Source organism: Bos taurus, chromosome 7 (genome assembly GCF_002263795.3).
Source record: "Bos taurus isolate L1 Dominette 01449 registration number 42190680 breed Hereford chromosome 7, ARS-UCD2.0, whole genome shotgun sequence".
Classification (NCBI taxonomy): domain Eukaryota; kingdom Metazoa; phylum Chordata; class Mammalia; order Artiodactyla; family Bovidae; genus Bos; species Bos taurus.
In genome coordinates, this window is record NC_037334.1 from 17452642 (window position 1) to 17470968 (window position 18327).

At 40.3% G+C, this 18327-nt stretch overlaps 1 protein-coding gene across 1 annotated transcript in view; it reads right to left on the reverse strand.

The window, feature by feature from the left end:
• The window catches only part of LOC100337081 (adhesion G protein-coupled receptor E3), a 43013-nt gene that overhangs the window by 16487 nt on the left and 8199 nt on the right, over nucleotides 1-18327 (reverse strand). The window contains exons 4-11 of the mRNA XM_024994939.2: nucleotides 16249-16395; nucleotides 15060-15206; nucleotides 13879-14025; nucleotides 11475-11536; nucleotides 9295-9390; nucleotides 7720-7897; nucleotides 3427-3546; nucleotides 2183-2376 (exon numbers count right to left, since the gene is read on the reverse strand). Coding sequence (XP_024850707.1) covers nucleotides 2183-2376; nucleotides 3427-3546; nucleotides 7720-7897; nucleotides 9295-9390; nucleotides 11475-11536; nucleotides 13879-14025; nucleotides 15060-15206; nucleotides 16249-16395 — 1091 coding nt within the window. The remainder of the gene's footprint in view (nucleotides 1-2182; nucleotides 2377-3426; nucleotides 3547-7719; nucleotides 7898-9294; nucleotides 9391-11474; nucleotides 11537-13878; nucleotides 14026-15059; nucleotides 15207-16248; nucleotides 16396-18327) is intronic.

Here is an 18327-nt window from a genome sequence, read left to right on the forward strand (position 1 = left end):
CAATAAAAGAGATAAGCACCTACAATTTACTATATAGCAGAGGAAACTATCCCTATTATTTTGTAATAACCTATAATGGAATATAATATGCAAAAATACTGAATTACCATATTGTATGAATGCGTGCATGCTTAGTTGTGTCCAACCAGGATCCTCTGTCCATGGAATTTTCTGGGCAAGAATACTGGAATGAGTTACCTTTTCCTCCCCCAGGGAATCTTCCCGACCCAGGGATCAAACCCGAGCCTCCTTTGTCTTCTGCACTCGCAGGCAGATTTTTTACCACTGAGTCACCTGGGAAGCCCACTATATTGTATACTTGAAACCAACACAGCATTCTAAATCAACTATACTCCAATAAAGTTTGTTATGTTAAAGTTTTTGGTTTTTAATTTTTGATATAATTTAAATGTTACTTTCCATTTACAATAATCGCAAAATTTTGTTTACACAGAAACAGACTCATAGACATAGAGAACATACTTGTGGTTGCCGGGGGTGGAGCGGGTGGGGAGGGAGAGGGATGGACTGGGAGTTTGGCATTTGTAGATTCAAACTATACATTTACAATGTAGAAACAACAAGGTCCTACTATATAGCATGGGGAAGTATATTAAATATCTTGTGAGGACAATTTTTAATGTGTTTTAAAAATCATGGAATTCAGTTTTTCCTTTTGTATGGTTTTACTGAGGTATAATTGACACACAAAGGTAAAAAATCCGCCTGCTAATGCAGGAGATGCAAGAGACAGGGATTCAATCCCTGGGTTGGGAAGACTCCCTGGGGGTAGAAAATGGCAACCCAATCCAGTGTTCTTGCCTGGACAATCCCATGGACAGAGGAGCCTGGCGGGCTACAGTCCATGGGGCCGTAAGAGTCAGACACGACTGAACACAGCATACTACATGAAATGTGACAAATTGGGATATATGTACACCTGTGACACCATCACCACCATCAAAGCAACAAAACAAATCCAACACTTCCTGAAGTTTCCTGCGTCCCTTTGTTTCTGCTTTTTGTGGTAAGAACACTGACTATGAGATCTACCCTCTTAACAAAATTTGAAGGGCGTGATACCATATGTACTATGGGCTTTGTTATACAAAGTATCTTTTACTTAGAACTGGAAGACCAGAGAATGTATTTTCAAATCCTTCTTCAATTAATTAGAGGCTCAAGTTTCAATTCTGGGGTCAGAAATGAAATCCTAATATTAAAAAAAAAACTTTCATCTGACTTAAAAAAAGTTTTTTTCTTTATTTTTGGCTGTGCTGGGTCTTCGTTGCTGGGCAGTGTTTTCTCTAGTTTCAGAGAGCAGGGCCTGCTCGCTAGCTGTGGTGCACAGGCTTCTCACTGTGATGGCTGGCTTCTCTTGTTGCTGAGCATGGGCTCCAGGGCACGTGGGCTTCAGCCGTTGCGACACATGGCTCATCATTGCAGCTCGAGGGCTCTAGAGCGCAGAATAGTCGTGGCACACAAGCTTAGTTACCCTGAGGCACGTGGGATCTTCCCAGACCAGGGTTCAAACCCACGTCTCCTGTATTGGCAGGTGAATTATTTGCCAAGGAGCCACCAGGGAAGCTCTCATCTGTATTTTAATTTTTTAAGTGAGTTGTTTATTTTTTCCAGCTTTATTGAGGAATACTTGACAAATATAACTGTACATACTTAAAGTACATGACTTGATGATTTTACTTTAAAGATCTTACTGTGAACATCTTGGGCTTCCCTGGTGGCTCAGTGGTCAAGAATCTGCCTGGCAGTGCAGGAGACACTGGCTCGATCTCTGGGTTGGGAGGAATCCCCTGAAGGAGAAAATGCCAACCCACTTCAATATTCTTGCTGGAAAATTCCATGGATGGAGGAGCCTGGCTGGATCTGGTCCATGGGATTATAAAGAGTCACGTTTATTTGTTCATTTCCCAACAGTAAATAAGGCTACAGTTTTTTTTTAAATCACTTTTTAGTCTGTTGAAGGAATAATTCCCATCATGTAATTTTTGGAGTAACTCTTAACCAAGGACTGGGTTGAATTTCAAATCTCCATCAGCAATTCCTGATAAATCAGCCTGGGCAGAAAGAACTGACTGTAAAAGCCATACTTTTTCACTACTAGGTTTATAGGTATGATCAGTAGAAATCTCTAGGTGCTCAAACAAGTGGATACTTTGCCCACCTGTATATGGTGAAACGTGAAGTTCACGGGTTTGGCCAGGGAACAATTCTTCTTGCATCCTGTGGTGCCACTTATCACCTTGGAATTCAGTTGAAAGTGATCCAGCTTTTCATCAAGAGTTAGGTTTTCCTTAGACACAAAGGAGCCATCTAAGATGGACCCGAAAGACTTGTAAGAAATAAAGACCACAGCACCTGAAAGGAAGCAAAGAACCAATGAACCTGAGGAGGAGACTGGAGAATGTGTTGCCAGTTAAGGAGTTATCTGGCCAGTTTCTTAGGAGTCAGATATGGAATGTAGGACTCAGAATCCTAATTTATTAGACCATACATCCTTGAAAAATAGATGGGGGAGATTCCAAAATCTTTCCACTTGCAGGATGTTAAGGCTATGTCTGGATTCTAGTAGAGATATCCCCTCTGTCCCTAGCAGCACTTTACAATAGTCAAGATATGGAAGCAAGCTAAGTGTCCTCCCATAGATGAATGGATAAAGAAGTGGTATATATACACAATGGAATATTACACAACCATAAAAAGAACGAAGTCTTTCCATTTGCAGCAACATGGGTGAACCTTGAGGCTATAATGTTATGTTAGTAAAATAAGTCAGACAGAGAAAAACAAATCCCACATGCTTTCACTTCTATGTGGAATCTAAAACACGAGACAAAAGAGAAACAGATTCATGGACACAGAGAACAAAGTGGTGGTTTCAATAGGAGAAAATATGCAGGGGACATGGAGAGAAGAAGGGTGATGAGGATTAAGAGGTACCAACTTCAACTGCAAAATATATGTCACAAAGATGTAATTACAGACAGAGAATATAGTCAAGGATATTGTAACAATTTTGTATAGTGAGGTGATCATTCATAATGTATAAAAGCATCAAATCAGCCTGTTGTATGCCTGAAATTGAGCTTCCCTGGTAAAGAAGTACTGCTCAGTGGTAAAGAATTTTCCTGCAGTGCAGAAGCCACAGGTGACATGCGTTTGATCCCTGGGTTGGGAAGATCCCTTGGGGGAGGGCATGAAATCCCCATGGACAGAGGAGCCTGGTGGGCTATAGTCCATAGGGTGGCAAAAAGTTGGACACGACTGAAGCGACTTAGCATGCATGCATGCATGAAATTAGTATAATATTGTGTATTAATTGTTAGTATAACTCAATAAAAAATAAGAGTAAATTTCCCCTGCCCCCAATTCTAGAGATGTTGAGATAATTTAGGTAATTTCTGTTACCTCCAGTTCCTCCTCCAGTGACAACACTGCAATCGATGTCCATTGTCTCCTTTTCAATCTGTAATTTAACTATTTCATTTTCTGTTTTGCAACCATTCTTGATGGTCAGCGCTTCAATAACTAAAAAAACAGAAAATATGCATGAATGTTGGAAATCCTTATAAACACTTATTTTAAAACATAATCTCCTTGTCCATCTCATTAAAAAACAATGACAAGGACTTCCCTGGTGCCCAGTGGTTAGGAATCCATGCTCCCAATGCGAGGGGCGTGGGTTTGATCCCTGGTCAGGGAACCAAGATCCCACATGCTGCATGGTGTGGCAGAAAAATAAATAAAAATTAAATTTAAAAAATGACAACTGTAGGAGCTTCAGATGAAAACTGGAATTTGGGTGATGGAGTTTGAGTGGACACATAGAAGCTATTGGCTTTATTTGGGTACTGAGTCTCTTATTGGAGGGAAAAATTCAATATATAAATAACCTCGGATATGCAGGGAAACCTGGCATGCTGCAGTAAATGGGGTCGCAGAGCTGGACATGAAGGAGTGACTGAACTTACTTACTTATGCAGATCACACCATTCTTACAGCAGAAAGCAAAGAGGAACGAAAGAGCTTCTTGAAGAAGGTGAAAGAGGAGAGTGAAAAAATTGGCTTAAAACTCAACATTCAAAAAACTAAGATCCTGGCATCTGGTCCCATCACTTCATGCAGACAGATGGGGAAACAGTGGAAACAGTGATGGACTTTACTCTCTTGGGCTTCAAAATCACTGTGGACAGTGACTGCTGTCATGAAATTAAAAGATGCTTGCTCCTTGGAAGAAAAGCTATGACAAAGCTAAACAGCATATTGAGCAGAGACATTACTTTGCCAACAAATTTCCATATACTCAAAGCTATGGTTTTTCCAGTAGTCATGTATGGATGTGAGAGCTGGACCATAAAGAAGGCTGAGCACTGAAGAACTGATGCTCTTGAACTGTGGTGTTGGAGAAGACTCTTGAGAGTCCCTTGGACTGCAAGGAGATCAAATCAGTCAATCCTAAAGGAAATCAGTCCTGAATATTCATTGGAAGGACTGATGCTGAAGCTGAAGCTCCAATCCTTTGGCCACCTGATGTGAAGAACCAACTCATTAGAAAAGGCCCTGATGCTGGGAAAGATCCAAGGTGGCAGGAGAAGGGGGCAACAGAGGGTGAGATGGTTGGATGGCATCACCGACTCAGTGGACATGAGTTTGAGCAAGCTTCAGGAGATAGTGAAGGACAAGGAAGCCTGGCTGCTGCAGTCCATGGGGTCACAAAGAGTTGGACATGACTGAGTAACTGAACAACAACAATATGTCAATTACTATTGATACTATGGGCTTCCCAGGTGGCTCAGTGGTAAAGAATCTGCCTGCCAATGCAGGAGATGCCAGAGATGCAAATTCCGTCCCTGGGTCAGGAAGATCCCTTGGTGAGGAAATGGCAACCCACTCTAGTATTCTTGCCTGGGAAATCCCATGGACAGAGGAACCTAGCAGGCTACAGTCCATGGGGTCTCAAAGGGTTGAATGCGATGTTGCAACTAAAAACTAACAACAAATAAAATAGATAACTAATGAGAAGCTACTTTCTAGCACAGGGGACTCTACTCAATGCTCTGTGGTGACCAAATGGGAAGCAAATAGAAAAAAAAAGAGGATATGTAGCTGATTCACCTTGCTGTATAGCTGAAACTAATACAACACTGTACAGCAACCATACTCCAAAAAAAATTAATTAAAAAAAGAATCATAAGACATCTTTCTTCCCTTCATCTCTCCATACTCACTCTTCAGCCTCTTTTGTTTTGAATAAACTAATCAACTTCAGCACCAAACTCTCTCTTTCTCTCAAACTCCACATGCACCCTGGCAGCAAATCCAGACCTTTTGCTGAAAAGACACCAACCTTGGTGTGAGTCTGATTTGGGGCACTGACTTCATCTGGCCCACCAGGAGATGTCTCCTGGCTCATCCCAGTCATCTAACTGCATTCATTGTTTCCCCAGAGCAGCCAGTGGGATCCTTTCAAAATGTGAATCAGATAGGGTCTCCCTGAATAAAAGTCAGTGTTGTTACAATTCCCAGGAAGACCCTGCTTGATCTTGCCTTGTATCAGTTCCTTGTCCAGTCACCTTCAGTCACTCTGCAAGTACCTCCAACACACCAGGAATGCTCACCTCAAGCCCTCTGACCAGTATCATTCTCCCCCAGATATGCACACAGCTCACTCCTTCTTCTTCAAGTCTTCTCACAAATCTTGCCTTCTCTCCAAGCCCACTCTATTCACTCTAATTAGCATCACAAACTGCCTCCCTGACATTTGCTATGTCCCTCACCTCCTCTTTAAGACAGACAAATCTGATTAAATCAAAAGTGAAAACATCTCCACTCAAATATCCTTTCAACAAACTACAGATTGGCAGAAGATATTTAGAGACATAAATGAGGTCCATCATATGTAAAGAGCTCCCAAATATCAATAAGACAAAAACCAAAAACACAATGGACAAAGAGCAAAAGGATAAGGGGAAATGGACAAAAAATATAAATCAGAATAATCACAAAAAAGAAACCTAATGGCCAGCATAAAATAGAGACATCTAATCCACCAGTAATCAGTGACATGCAGATAAAACTATAGTGAGATATCATTGCTTATGCATGATGTCAGCAGGAAAGAAGAGCCTGAAAACTTAGAGGTTGTGAGGGGGATAACTATACTTCAACAAAATAATTTTTTAAAGTGGAATTTTATCCTCTAATTGATGACAACACCACAGATTTTCTGTTCATATATTCATTCATTTATTTGACAATTAGTAAATCCTTCTAGGGTGCTTCTCTGATGGCTCATCAGGTAAAGAACTCACCTGCAATGCAGGAGACACAGGAAATTTGGGTTCAATGAGTCAGGAAGATCCTCTGGAGGAGGAAATGGCACCCCACTCCAGTATTCTTGCCTGGGGAATTTCATGGACAGAGGAGCCTAGCAGGCTACAGTCCATACAGTCACAAAGAGTCTGACATGACTGAGTGGCTAAGTACACAGCACAAATCCTTTTAGGTATCAGACACTTTACCAGGTGCTCTTTATGCCCATGGAAGCCTTGTTAATTCTAAGAGTAAAGACTGCTTTATCCTTCAGTGTATCCTTGATAAAGATTTGTACCTAAGAACCCTAGGGTGACTCTTGGATTAAAAGTGACAGTATATGCAGCCACAAAAGATTCACTATGAAAATAGGTTAGTTGGTGGGAATGCAAACTAGTACAGCCACTATGGAGAACAGTGTGGAGATTCCTTAAAAAACTGGAAATAGAACTGCCATACGACCCAGCAATCCCACTGCTGGACATACACATCGAGGAAACCAGAATTGAAAGAGACACATGTGCCCCAGTGTTCATCGCAGCACTGTTTATAATAGCCAGGACATGGAAGCAACCTAGATGTCCATCAGCAGATGAATGGATAAGAAAGCTGTGGTACATATACACAATGGAGTATTACTCAGCCATTAAAAAGAATACATTTGAATCAGTTCTAATGAGGTGGATAAAACTGGAGCCTATTATACAGAGTGAAGTAAGCCAGAAAGAAAAACACCAATACAGTATACTAATGCATATATATGGAATTTAGAAAGATGGTAACAATAACCCTGTACGTGAGACAGCAAAAGAGACACAGATGTATAGAACAGTCTTTTGGACTCTGTGGGAGAGGGTGAGGGTGGGATGATTTGGGAGAATGGCATTGAAACATGTATAATATCATAGATGAAACGAGTCGCCAGTCCAGGTTCGATGCACGATACAGGATGCTCAGGGCTAGTGCACTGGGATGACCCAGAGGGATGGTATCGGAAGGGAGGTGGGAGGGGAGTTCAGGATGGGGAACATGTGTACACCCGTGGCGGATTCATGTTGATGTATGGCAAAACCAATACAATATTGTAAAGTAATTAGCCTCCGATTAAAATAAATACATTTATACTAAAAAATAAATAAAATGCAAAAAAAATAGGTTAGACTTGAAAGATGAATGGATGGTCCAGTTAAATGAACTTTCAAGCCTCATTCAATGCAAATTTAGGGTTCTGAAGAGAAATAAGATATTTCATGTCAAGTTCATACACAGATTTTTCCAGTGTAAAGAAAGAGAAGGGTGTTTTCTGCCAGTGAAATTGTAGCTCAACCAGCATTTCCTGAACCCAATTAAGTTTGAGAGTCTGCCTGAGTATCTATGACCGCAGCTTACCCATAAATTGTGACTCTTTCCTCAGCGTTCCTCCTGTGGGTCGATTGAGGGCAGCTTCATAGGCTGCCGACTGCACTCTGTGAAGATACTGTGTTGCTAAACGGGCAGTTTCTTCCTTGTGTTCCTGAGATGGCTTGGTGGTGATGTTGCTGAAGTTGCCAAAAGAATCGGCTATTTCCTGCCATACAAACAGTGAGTTTGCAGACGTAGAGAGCAGATATGTAGTTGCCGAGAGGGAGAGGGTTGGGAGAGGGATGGACTGGGAGTTTGGGATTAACAGATGCAAACTATGATACGAAGGATGGATAAAAAACAAGGTCCCACTGTAGAGCACAGGGAGCTACATTCACTATCCTGTGATAAACCATAACGGAAAAAAATAAATTTAAAAATTGTGAGTGCGTTTATAAAATAGAAACAGACTCACAGATTTCTAAAACAAACTAATGATTACCAAAGGGGAAACACAGGATGCAGGGAGGGACAAATTAGGAAACTGGGATGAACATACACAGGATATAAAACATGGCCTTCTGTACAGCACAGGGACCTATACTCCACATTCTACAATACCTATATGGGAAAAGAAGCTGTAGAAGAATGAATATATTCATTCATTCATATTTATATATACATATAACCGAATGTCTTTGCTATACCCCTGAAACTAACAACATTGTCAATAAACTATACTCCAATAAAATTTTTAAACAAGAATAGAATACTTAGGAATAAACAAAAAACAGAGTGTGATTCAACAATAAAAATTTTTTAAAAGAATGAAATATGAATAAACAAAAAAGTAGTGGATGTGAAAATGACTATTGTCTAGGAGGAAATCATAAAAGGAAACTAAGACTACAGATTTTATTTTCCAGACCTTTCTCGAAGCTTCCACAACTATGAGCTTTCTCTGGGATTATTCCCATTGCTCAATAGCAGAAGGGAACAGTTTGTAGGGAAAAGACGCGAATGTTTAAACAAAGCAGGAAGAAACTCAGACCTTACACTTTTACTTCATTCCATTGTGAAGTAATTGAATGTTTTTAATTCACTGATCCTAGATTTTGCATCCCCTTCTACCTGGTTTCCTGGGTGGAGACGATCCCCTGGAGGAAGGAATGCAACCCACTCCAGTATTCCTGCCTGGAAAATCCCATGGACAGAGGAGCCTGGTGGGCTATAGTCCGTGGGGTTGCCAAGAGTCGGACACGACTGAGCGACTGAGAACGTGCCCATGCTGCCTGGTCTCACCTTTGCTTTTCTGCTGAATTCCCCTGCCTTTGTGCTTTCTCTTATGGCTTTTTAGTATACCCCTGAAGAAACAGTCAATTGTCATCCAATATGGGAAAATGTTTATTTCCAGAAAAGTAGGAAGGAAGAGACCTCTTGAAATAAGGTTAAAAATCTACACGTGCGGTTTGAATTTCTCCTGTGATGTGGAGACCCAGAAAGGAAAAAGAACTCGTCCCACCTAACTTATAATTAATTCCTTCCGGCATACTGGAGAAAGAAAAAGATGGAGAATTATCTACTGTGAGAAAACATTCACAGAAACAGGGAATGATTTCAAACCTGTAACTTAAGTGTGACATTGTTATCTTCTGGTACTCCTTTTGTCATCATGGTAACAGAGCTAATACTTGTGTTATTTGGGTCCTGGGTGGTGACCTAAAAGGAGAGAATAGAAACATATCATTGGCTTTCATTCAGTTAGAAGCATCCAGAGGTTGTTCTCAAGTTCTCAGAAGCTTTATTAAAACAGTTGGCTCTGGCAGAGAAATACTCTGACATATCTGTGAATGCAAGACTGCAAAATTAAACACACTTGTTGGAGTGTAGCACACACACACAATGTAAATAAAGTTCAATACATTGTTTTGGGACTAATGGGTATCCATTTGAAAAGAATGAATCAGTTCAACACCCACCCCATTATTCTCAAAAGTAGTTTCTAGAGAGCTTACCTGTCAAAAATGCCTAAATATTCCCAACTATTAAGTTAATATCTTTTTTCCCCCACTGAGAAAATTAAAATTGTAGGAGGGGCAATTCAAATATATCAACTTTGGGGGATGGAAGTGAAACAACCAAATGCCATTCATAATAGTCAAAATATTAAAATGTATTTCTATTTTTATATATTTTATATAAAGTCTTTATTTCTATATAACCTTTGTGTATAACAGATAATGATGTAGACATGTCTTTCCACTCTCCATTTTAATAAAAACAATCTGTATAACATATTTACCTTTATTCTTTTTTTCCCAGCTTTATTTATTCTCCTCCTACTCTACTGTTTTTTCTGGTTTGTGTGTGTGTAATTTATTTTTTTTTAAATTAATTTATTTATTTTAATTGGAGTACACAATATTGCGGGGGTTTTGCCATACATCAACATGAATCAGCCATGGGTGTACATGTGTCCCCCAGTCCTGAATCCCCCCTCCCACTTCCCTCCCCACCCCATCCTTCTGCATTGTCCCAGAGCACCGGCTTTGAGTGCCCTGCTTCATCCATTGAACTTACACTGTTCATCTATTTTACATATGGTAATATACATGTTTCAATGCTATTGTCTCAAATCATCCCACCCTCACCTTCTCCCACATAGTCCAAAAGTCTGTTCTTACATGTGTCTCTTTTGCTGTCTTGCATATAGGGTCGTCATTACCATCTTTCTAAATTCCATATATATGTGTTAATATACTGTATTTGTGTTTCTCTTTTTGACTTACTTCACTCTGTATAATAGGCTCCAGTTTCATCCACCTCATTGAATTGACTCAAATGTGTTCTTTTTTATAGCTAAGTAATATTCCATTTACCTTTATTCTTGACTGTGACTAGAGAGAGTCTGTTTTCCAAAAGTGCACTTTAACCTAAATGGTCTAGAAGGCATGTTTTTTAAGTCCTGTAAGTTCTATATGACACTGGACAATTTAGCTGCTAAGTCACTTCAGTCGTGTCCAACTCTGTGCGACCACATAGACGGCAGTCCACCAGGCTCCCCTGTCCCTGGGATTCTCCAGGCAAGAGTACTGGAGTGGGGTGCCATTGCCTTCTCCGTCAAGCTGCAAATAACTTTTAATGAAACAAAGGACTGAATTTTGAAAATTCATCTTTTGGGTGTAATATTGATTTCCATATTGTCTCAATGTAACATACGTTTGTTTTGTAAGTCACTTTTGAAAGATTTCTTTGCAATAACACATAACATTTGCAACAGTGAAATTATATCAACCATAATGATGATTAAATTGAGGGGGTGTGGGTGCTTACTGTTTGTTTTTTTTTTTTAATAATTTGGCCATGCCATTTAGCATGCGAAATCTTAGTTCTGTGACCAGGGATTGGAGGCACAGAATCTTAACCACTGGACCACCAGGGAAGTCCCAGATGGTGTGTTTTTTATAATTAATTCTGTACAGAACTAGTGTTGACTGAAAACACTTCATGGCTGCCATGTATTCTCCAAACAATACATTGTTGCTCAGAAAGAAAGCAATCGATAAAACAAAATATGGAAGAAATAGGAGAAGATGCAAAAATATTAATATCAAGAAACACCTTTTTATCCCCAAAGACCATTAAGTATATGTGCCCTGGCAGGTGTGGGGAGGTTGATTTGAACCCTTGTTTTATATGTTATATTTAAGGATATTCCCTCTAGAGAATATTTTATTTGTAATTACTATTTCCACATATTGGTGGTGGGCACCAAACACAGATTTACAAAGATGGAAACATACCTGTTGTTTATAGTCTTCCGAAAATGTAACTTGGGTTGGGGTAGGGGACCTAGGGTTGATTCCTAGAAATAGAATGATAATTAAAAAAAAGAAAAGAAAAACAGAAATGTTTCTTCCCAGTCTGAAATTCGGAAAATTTCCCTCCCCAACTTTTCCTTTTTCCAACTTGCTCCCAGCTTTCTTTTATTATGGGATTTCTGCTTCTCAGTCATGCCTGCTGGTTGTCATGCCTGCTAGCCAATTGAAGTGTTTGTGTGTATATGTGTGTGTTTGTGTGTATATGTGTGTGTTTGTGTGTGTGTTAGTCACTCATTCATATCTGAGTCTTTGTGCCCCCGTGGACTGTAGCCCACCAGACTCCTCTGTCCATAGAATTCTCCAGGGAAGAATATTGGATTGCCGTTCCCTTCTCCAGGGTATCTTCCCCAGGGATCAAACCTGGGTCTCCTGCATTGCAGACGGATTGTTTGAGCAATCAGGGAAGCCCAAAATTGAAGTATAGTTTATTTATAATACTGTATTAGTTTCAGGTATATAACATAGTGATTCAATATTTTTGTATAGATTATACCCCATTTAAAATGATCACAAAGTAATGGGTATATCTCCCTCTGCTATATAATATGTCTTTGTTGCTTATTTATTTTATACATACTTGTCTGTACCTCTTAATTCTATACCCCTATCTTGCCCCTCCCCCTTCTTCTCCCCACTGGTAGCCACTAGTTTGTTCTCTATATCTGTGAGTCTGTTTCTGTTTTGTTATATATCTATTTGTTTTATTTCTTAGAGTCCACATGTAAGTAATATCATACTTACTTGTATTTGTCTTTGTCTGACTTATTTCACTAAGCATAATACTCTCTAGTCCATATTGTTGCAAATGTCAGAATTTCATTCTTTTTTATGGCTGAGTAGTATTCCATTCTGTGTATATCTATGTCTGTCTCTATATCTCACATCTTCTTTATCCATTTATCTGTTGATGGACACAGATTGCTTCTGCATCTTGGCTCTTGTAAATACTACTGCTATGAACATTGGGATGAATGTATCTTTTCAAATTAATATTTTTGTTTTCTTCAGATATATACCCAGGAGTGGAATTGCTGGATCATATCGCAGTCCTATGTTTAGTATTTTGAGGAAACTCCATATTGTTTTCCATAAAGTGAAAGTGAAGTCACTCAGTGATGTCCGCCTCTTTGCGACCCTGTGGTCTGTAGCCTGCCAGCCTTCTCCTCTGTCCATGGGATTTTCCAGGGAAGAATACTGGAGTGAGCTGCCATTTTCTTCTCCAGGGGATATTCCCAACACAGGGATCGAACTCAGGTCTCCCACACTGCAGGCAGATTCTTTACCCTCTGAGCCACCAGGGAATCCCTGTTTTCCATAGTGACTATACAAATGCCACCAACAATGTACAAGGGTTTCCTGTACTCCACATCCTCTCCAACATTTATCTGTAGACTTTCTGATGATAGCCATTCTGACAGGTGTGAGGTGTTACTTCATTGTGGTTTTGATTGCATTGCTCTGATGATCAGCAATGTTAAACATCTTTTCATGTGCCTGTTGGCCATCTGTATTTATTCTTTGGAAAAAATGTCTATTCAAGTCTTTTGCTGAGGAATACTAATCCCTAGTCCATCTTATCATTTGTAAATATTTTCTCCTATTATGTGGGTTATCTTTTCATTTTTTTTAACTTTTTATTTTATATCAAAGTATAGCTGATTAACAATGTTGTATTAGTTTCAGGAGTACAGCAAAGTGCTTTAGTTACACACACACACACATATATATATATATATATATATATATATATGTCTCTATTCTTTTATAAAATAATTTGTCTTTTCGTTTTTTAATTGAGTTGCCCTAAGCTTCAATATTTCAATATAAGTCAGAAAGACAAGTTAAAATAAGAATAAATTGGCAACCACTAGGGGGAGTCTTAATGTGTTACCTTAACAGGAGCTGCACATTTGGAATGCATCTCTGCTCAGTAGTAAAGAATTGCCTGCCAAAGCAGGAGACGCAGGAGACCTGGATTCGAACCCTGGATCAGGAAGATCCCCTAGAGGAGGTCATACTAATCCTCTCCAGTATTCTTGCCTGGAGAATCCCATGGACAGAGGAGACTGGTGGGCTATAGTCCATGGGGTCGCAAAGAATAGAACATGATTGAAGCGACTGAGCACTCATAAACATGTGTGCACACATACATGTTAAGCACACATAAACAGCCATATCAAAGGATAGTATTTAGATACTGAGGAATTGAAAGGTTATTAGCATACTGAAGTCAGATCCATACTGATGCATTGTTTTCCTTCACTTGTTTACCTCAACTCTTTCTCTCAGAAAATTTTCACCCGAAGGCGTCAGAGAATCTGCTTACTTATGCAAGTTCCTCCGGAGCCAGTAAAGTGAGTTCTCCCATCAGGTGTCTCAAACCCAGGATTACAGACACATAAGTAGCTTCCCCGGGTGTTCTTACACTTGGCTGTCGGTGAGCACAGTGCGGGGTCCAGGCATTCATTCTTATCTGTGGCAGGAAAAGGATGAAAAGTGAATCAGTCAGTGACATGGGGTCACTCAGGGCTCCATGAGTTCACCTTTTCATGCCACGTCTGTGGCATGTCCGCCACACACAGGTCACAGTCTGTGCATTTCAAGGTACTCACCTTGGTGTCTTCAAGGCTGTCTCAATATAAAACTGAAAGTTTTGCCTCTGGAAAACCACTAAGCACCAACCCAACCAAGATGGTCAGCCAGTGTCAGAGCAGTGAACAGGATTACTTGTATTTACTTTCCATTTTTTAAATTAACTTTTATGGGAGAATAAAAAACATTTTTTTCTAATGTTGAAGCCCATCCATGAGGATGATGACAGGAAAGTAGATTCTTTACTGTCTGAGTCATCAGGGAAGCCCTAATACCATGTTAATGAAGGGTAACTACCAGCAAGGGAAACTAAAGAGTAGAATCATCAGATGAGATGGTTAGATAGCATCACTGACTCAGTGGACATGAATCTGAGCAAACTCTGGGAGACAGTTAAAGACAGGGAAACCTGGCATGCTGCAGTCCATGGGGTTGCAAAAAGTTGGATACAACTAAGCGACTGAACAACAACAATAAATACCACAATAAAAATTTTTTTAATTAAAAATAAAAAATAGTTTAAAACATATTTGGGCTTCCCTGGTGGCTCAGACTATAATGAATCTGCCTGCAATGTGAGAGACCAGGGTTTGATCTTTGGGTCGGGAATATCCCTTGGAGAAGGAAATGGTAACCCACTGCAGTATTCTTGCCTGGAGAATCCCATGGACAGAGCAGCCTGGCGGGCTACGGTCCATGGGATCGCAAAGAACTGAACCAGCTGAAGCGACTGACGCACACGCACACATGTTATGCACATGTATAAACAGCTGTATCAAGTGACAGTGTTTAGATACTGAGGAATTGAAAGGTTATTAGCATACTGAAGTCAGATCTGTACTGATGCATTGTTTGTTTTCCTCAACTCTTTCTCTGAGGAAATTTTCACCGGAAGGCGTCAGAGAATCTGCTTACCTATGCAAGTTCCTCTGGAGCCAGTAAAGTGAGCTCTCCCAGCAGGTGTCTCAAACCCAGGATTGCAGACACATAAGTAGCTTCCCTGGGTGTTATTACACGTGGCTGTCAGTGGGCACGCTGTGCTGTTCAGGCATTCATTCTTATCTGTGGCAGGAAAAGGATGAAAAGTGAATCAGTCAGTGACAGGGCTCCATGGGGTCACTCAGGGCTCCATGAGTTCACCTTTTCATGCCACGTCTGTGGCATGTCCGCCACACACAGGTCACAGTCTGTGCATTTCAAGGCACTCACCTTGGTTTGCTCAAGCCTGTCTCAATATAAAGCTGAAAGTTTTGCCTCTAGAAAACCACTAAGTGCCAACCCAACCGAGATGGTCAGCCAGTGCCAGAGCAGTGAACAGGATTACTCATATTTATTTTCCTTTCTTTAAATCAATTTTTATTGGAGTATATAAAACATTTTTTTCCCTAGTGTTGGAGCCCATCCATGAGGATGATGACAGGAAGGTATATTCTTTACTGTCTGAGTCACCAGGGAAGCCCTAATACCATGCTAATGAAGGGTAACTACAAGCAAGGAAAATAAGAGTAGACTAATCAGTTAGATGACATGGTAAGATAGCTTCACTGACTCAATGGACATGAATCTGAGCAAACTCTGGGAGACAGTTAAAGACAGGGAAGCCTGGCATGCTGCAGTCCATGGGGTTGCAAGAGTTGGATACAACTAAGTGACTGAACAACAGCAATAAATACTTGAGTAAAATTTTTTTAATTAAAAATTAAAAAACTAATTTAAAACATATTTGGGCTTCCCTGGTGGCTCAGACTGTAATGAATCTGCCTGCAATGTGGGAGACCAGGGTTTGATCTTTGGGTCGGGAATATCCCTTGGAGAAGGAAATGGTAACCCACTGCAGTATTCTTGCCTGGAGAATCCCATGGACAGAGCAGCCTGGCGGGCTACGGTCCATGGGATCGCAAAGAACTGAACCAGCTGAAGCGACTGACGCACATGCATACATGTTATGCACAATAAACAGCTGTATCAAGTGACAGTGTTTAGATACTGAGGAATTGAAAGGTTATAGCATATTGAAGTAAGACCTGTACTGATGCATTGTTTGTTTTCCTCAACTCTTTCTCTGAGGAAATTTTCACCGGAAGGCGTCAGAGAATCTGCTTACCTATGCAAGTTCCTCTGGAGCCAGTAAAGTGAGCTCTCCCAGCAGGTGTCTCAAACCCAGGATTGCAGACACATAAGTAGCTTCCCCAGGTGTTAGTACACGTGGCTGTCAGTGGGCACGCTGTGCTGTTCAGGCATTCATTCTTATCTGTGGCAGGAAAAGGATGAAAAGTGAATCAGTCAGTGACAGGGCTCCATGGGGTCACTCAGGGCTCCATGAGTTCACCTTTTCATGCCACGTCTGTGGCATGTCCGCCACACACAGGTCACAGTCTGTGCATTTCAAGGCACTCACCTTGGTTTGCTCAAGCCTGTCTCAATATAAAGCTGAAAGTTTTGCCTCTAGAAAACCACTAAGTGCCAACCCAACCGAGATGGTCAGCCAGTGCCAGAGCAGTGAACAGGATTACTCATATTTATTTTCCTTTCTTTAAATCAATTTTTATTGGAGTATATAAAACATTTTTTTCCCTAGTGTTGGAGCCCATCCATGAGGATGATGACAGGAAGGTATATTCTTTACTGTCTGAGTCACCAGGGAAGCCCTAATACCATGTTAATGAAGGGTAACTACAAGCAAGGAAAATAAGAGTAGAATAATCAGTTAGATGACATGGTTAGATAGCTTCACTGACTCAATGGACATGAATCTGAGCAAACTCTGGGAGATAGTTAAAGACAGGAAAGCCTGTCATGCTGCAGTCCATGGGGTTGCAAAGAGTTGGACACAACTTAGCGACTGAAAAACAACAATAAATACATCAGACATTTTTTTTACATGAAAAAATAGTTGAATACATATTACTTAAAAAAAATAGTTTAATATGGGCTTCCCTGGTGACTCAGACTATAGTGAATCTGCCTGCAATGTAGAAGACCCAGGCTCAATCTCTGTGTCAGGAATATGCCTTGGAGAAGGAAATGTCAACCCATTCTAGTATTCTTGCCTGGGAAGTCCCATGGATAGAGGAGCTTGGTGGGCTAGGCGTTTCAGAGTTGGACATGAATGAACGACTAATACTAACTAACATACATATTTATTTATTGTTTAAAAAACAGTAGAAGAAACAGAGAGTGGTGAGTAGATTTTTTTTTTAATTTTATTTTATTTTTAAACTTTACAATATTGTATTAGTTTTGCCAAATATTGAAATGAATCTGCCACAGGTATACCCACGTTCCCCATCCTGAACCCTCCTCCCTCCTCCCTCCCCTACCCTCCCTCTGGGTCGTCCCAGTGCACCAGCCCCAAGCATCCAGTACCGTGCATCGAACCTGGACTGGCATCTCGTTTCATACATGATATTTTACATGTTTCAATGCCATTCTCCCAAATCTTCCCACCCTCTCCCTCTCCCACAGAGTCCATAAGACTGCTCTATACATCAGTGTCTCTTTTGCTGTCTCGTACACAGGGTTATTGTTACCATCTTTCTAAATTCCATATATATGCGTTAGTATACTGTATTGGTGTTTTTCCTTCTGGCTTACTTCACTCTGTATAAAAGGCTCCAGTTATACACAATGGAGTATTACTCAGCCATTAAAAAGAATACTTTTGAAACAGTTCTAATGAGGTGGATGAAACTGGAGCCTATTATACAGAGTGAAGTAAGCCAGAAGGAAAAACATAAATACAGTATTCTAATGCATATATATGGAATTTAGAAAGATGGTAACAATAACCCAGTGTACGAGACAACAAAAGAGACACTGATGTATAGAACAGTCTTATGGACTCTGTGGGAGAGGGAGAGGGTGGGAAGATTTGGGAGAATGGCAATGAAACATGTAAAATATCATGTAGGAAACGAGTTGCCAGTCCAGGTTCGATGCATGATGCTGGATGCTTGGGGCTGGTGCACTGGGACGGCCCAGAGGGATGGTATGGGGAGGGAGGAGGGAGGAGGGTTCGGGATGGGGAACACATGTATACCTGTGGCGGATTCATTTTGATATTTGGCAAAACTAATACAATTATGTAAAGTTTAAAAATAAAATAAAATTGGAAGATTTAAAAAAAAAAAAAAACAAAAAAAACAAAACAAAACAAAACAAAAAAAAGGCTCCAGTTTCATCC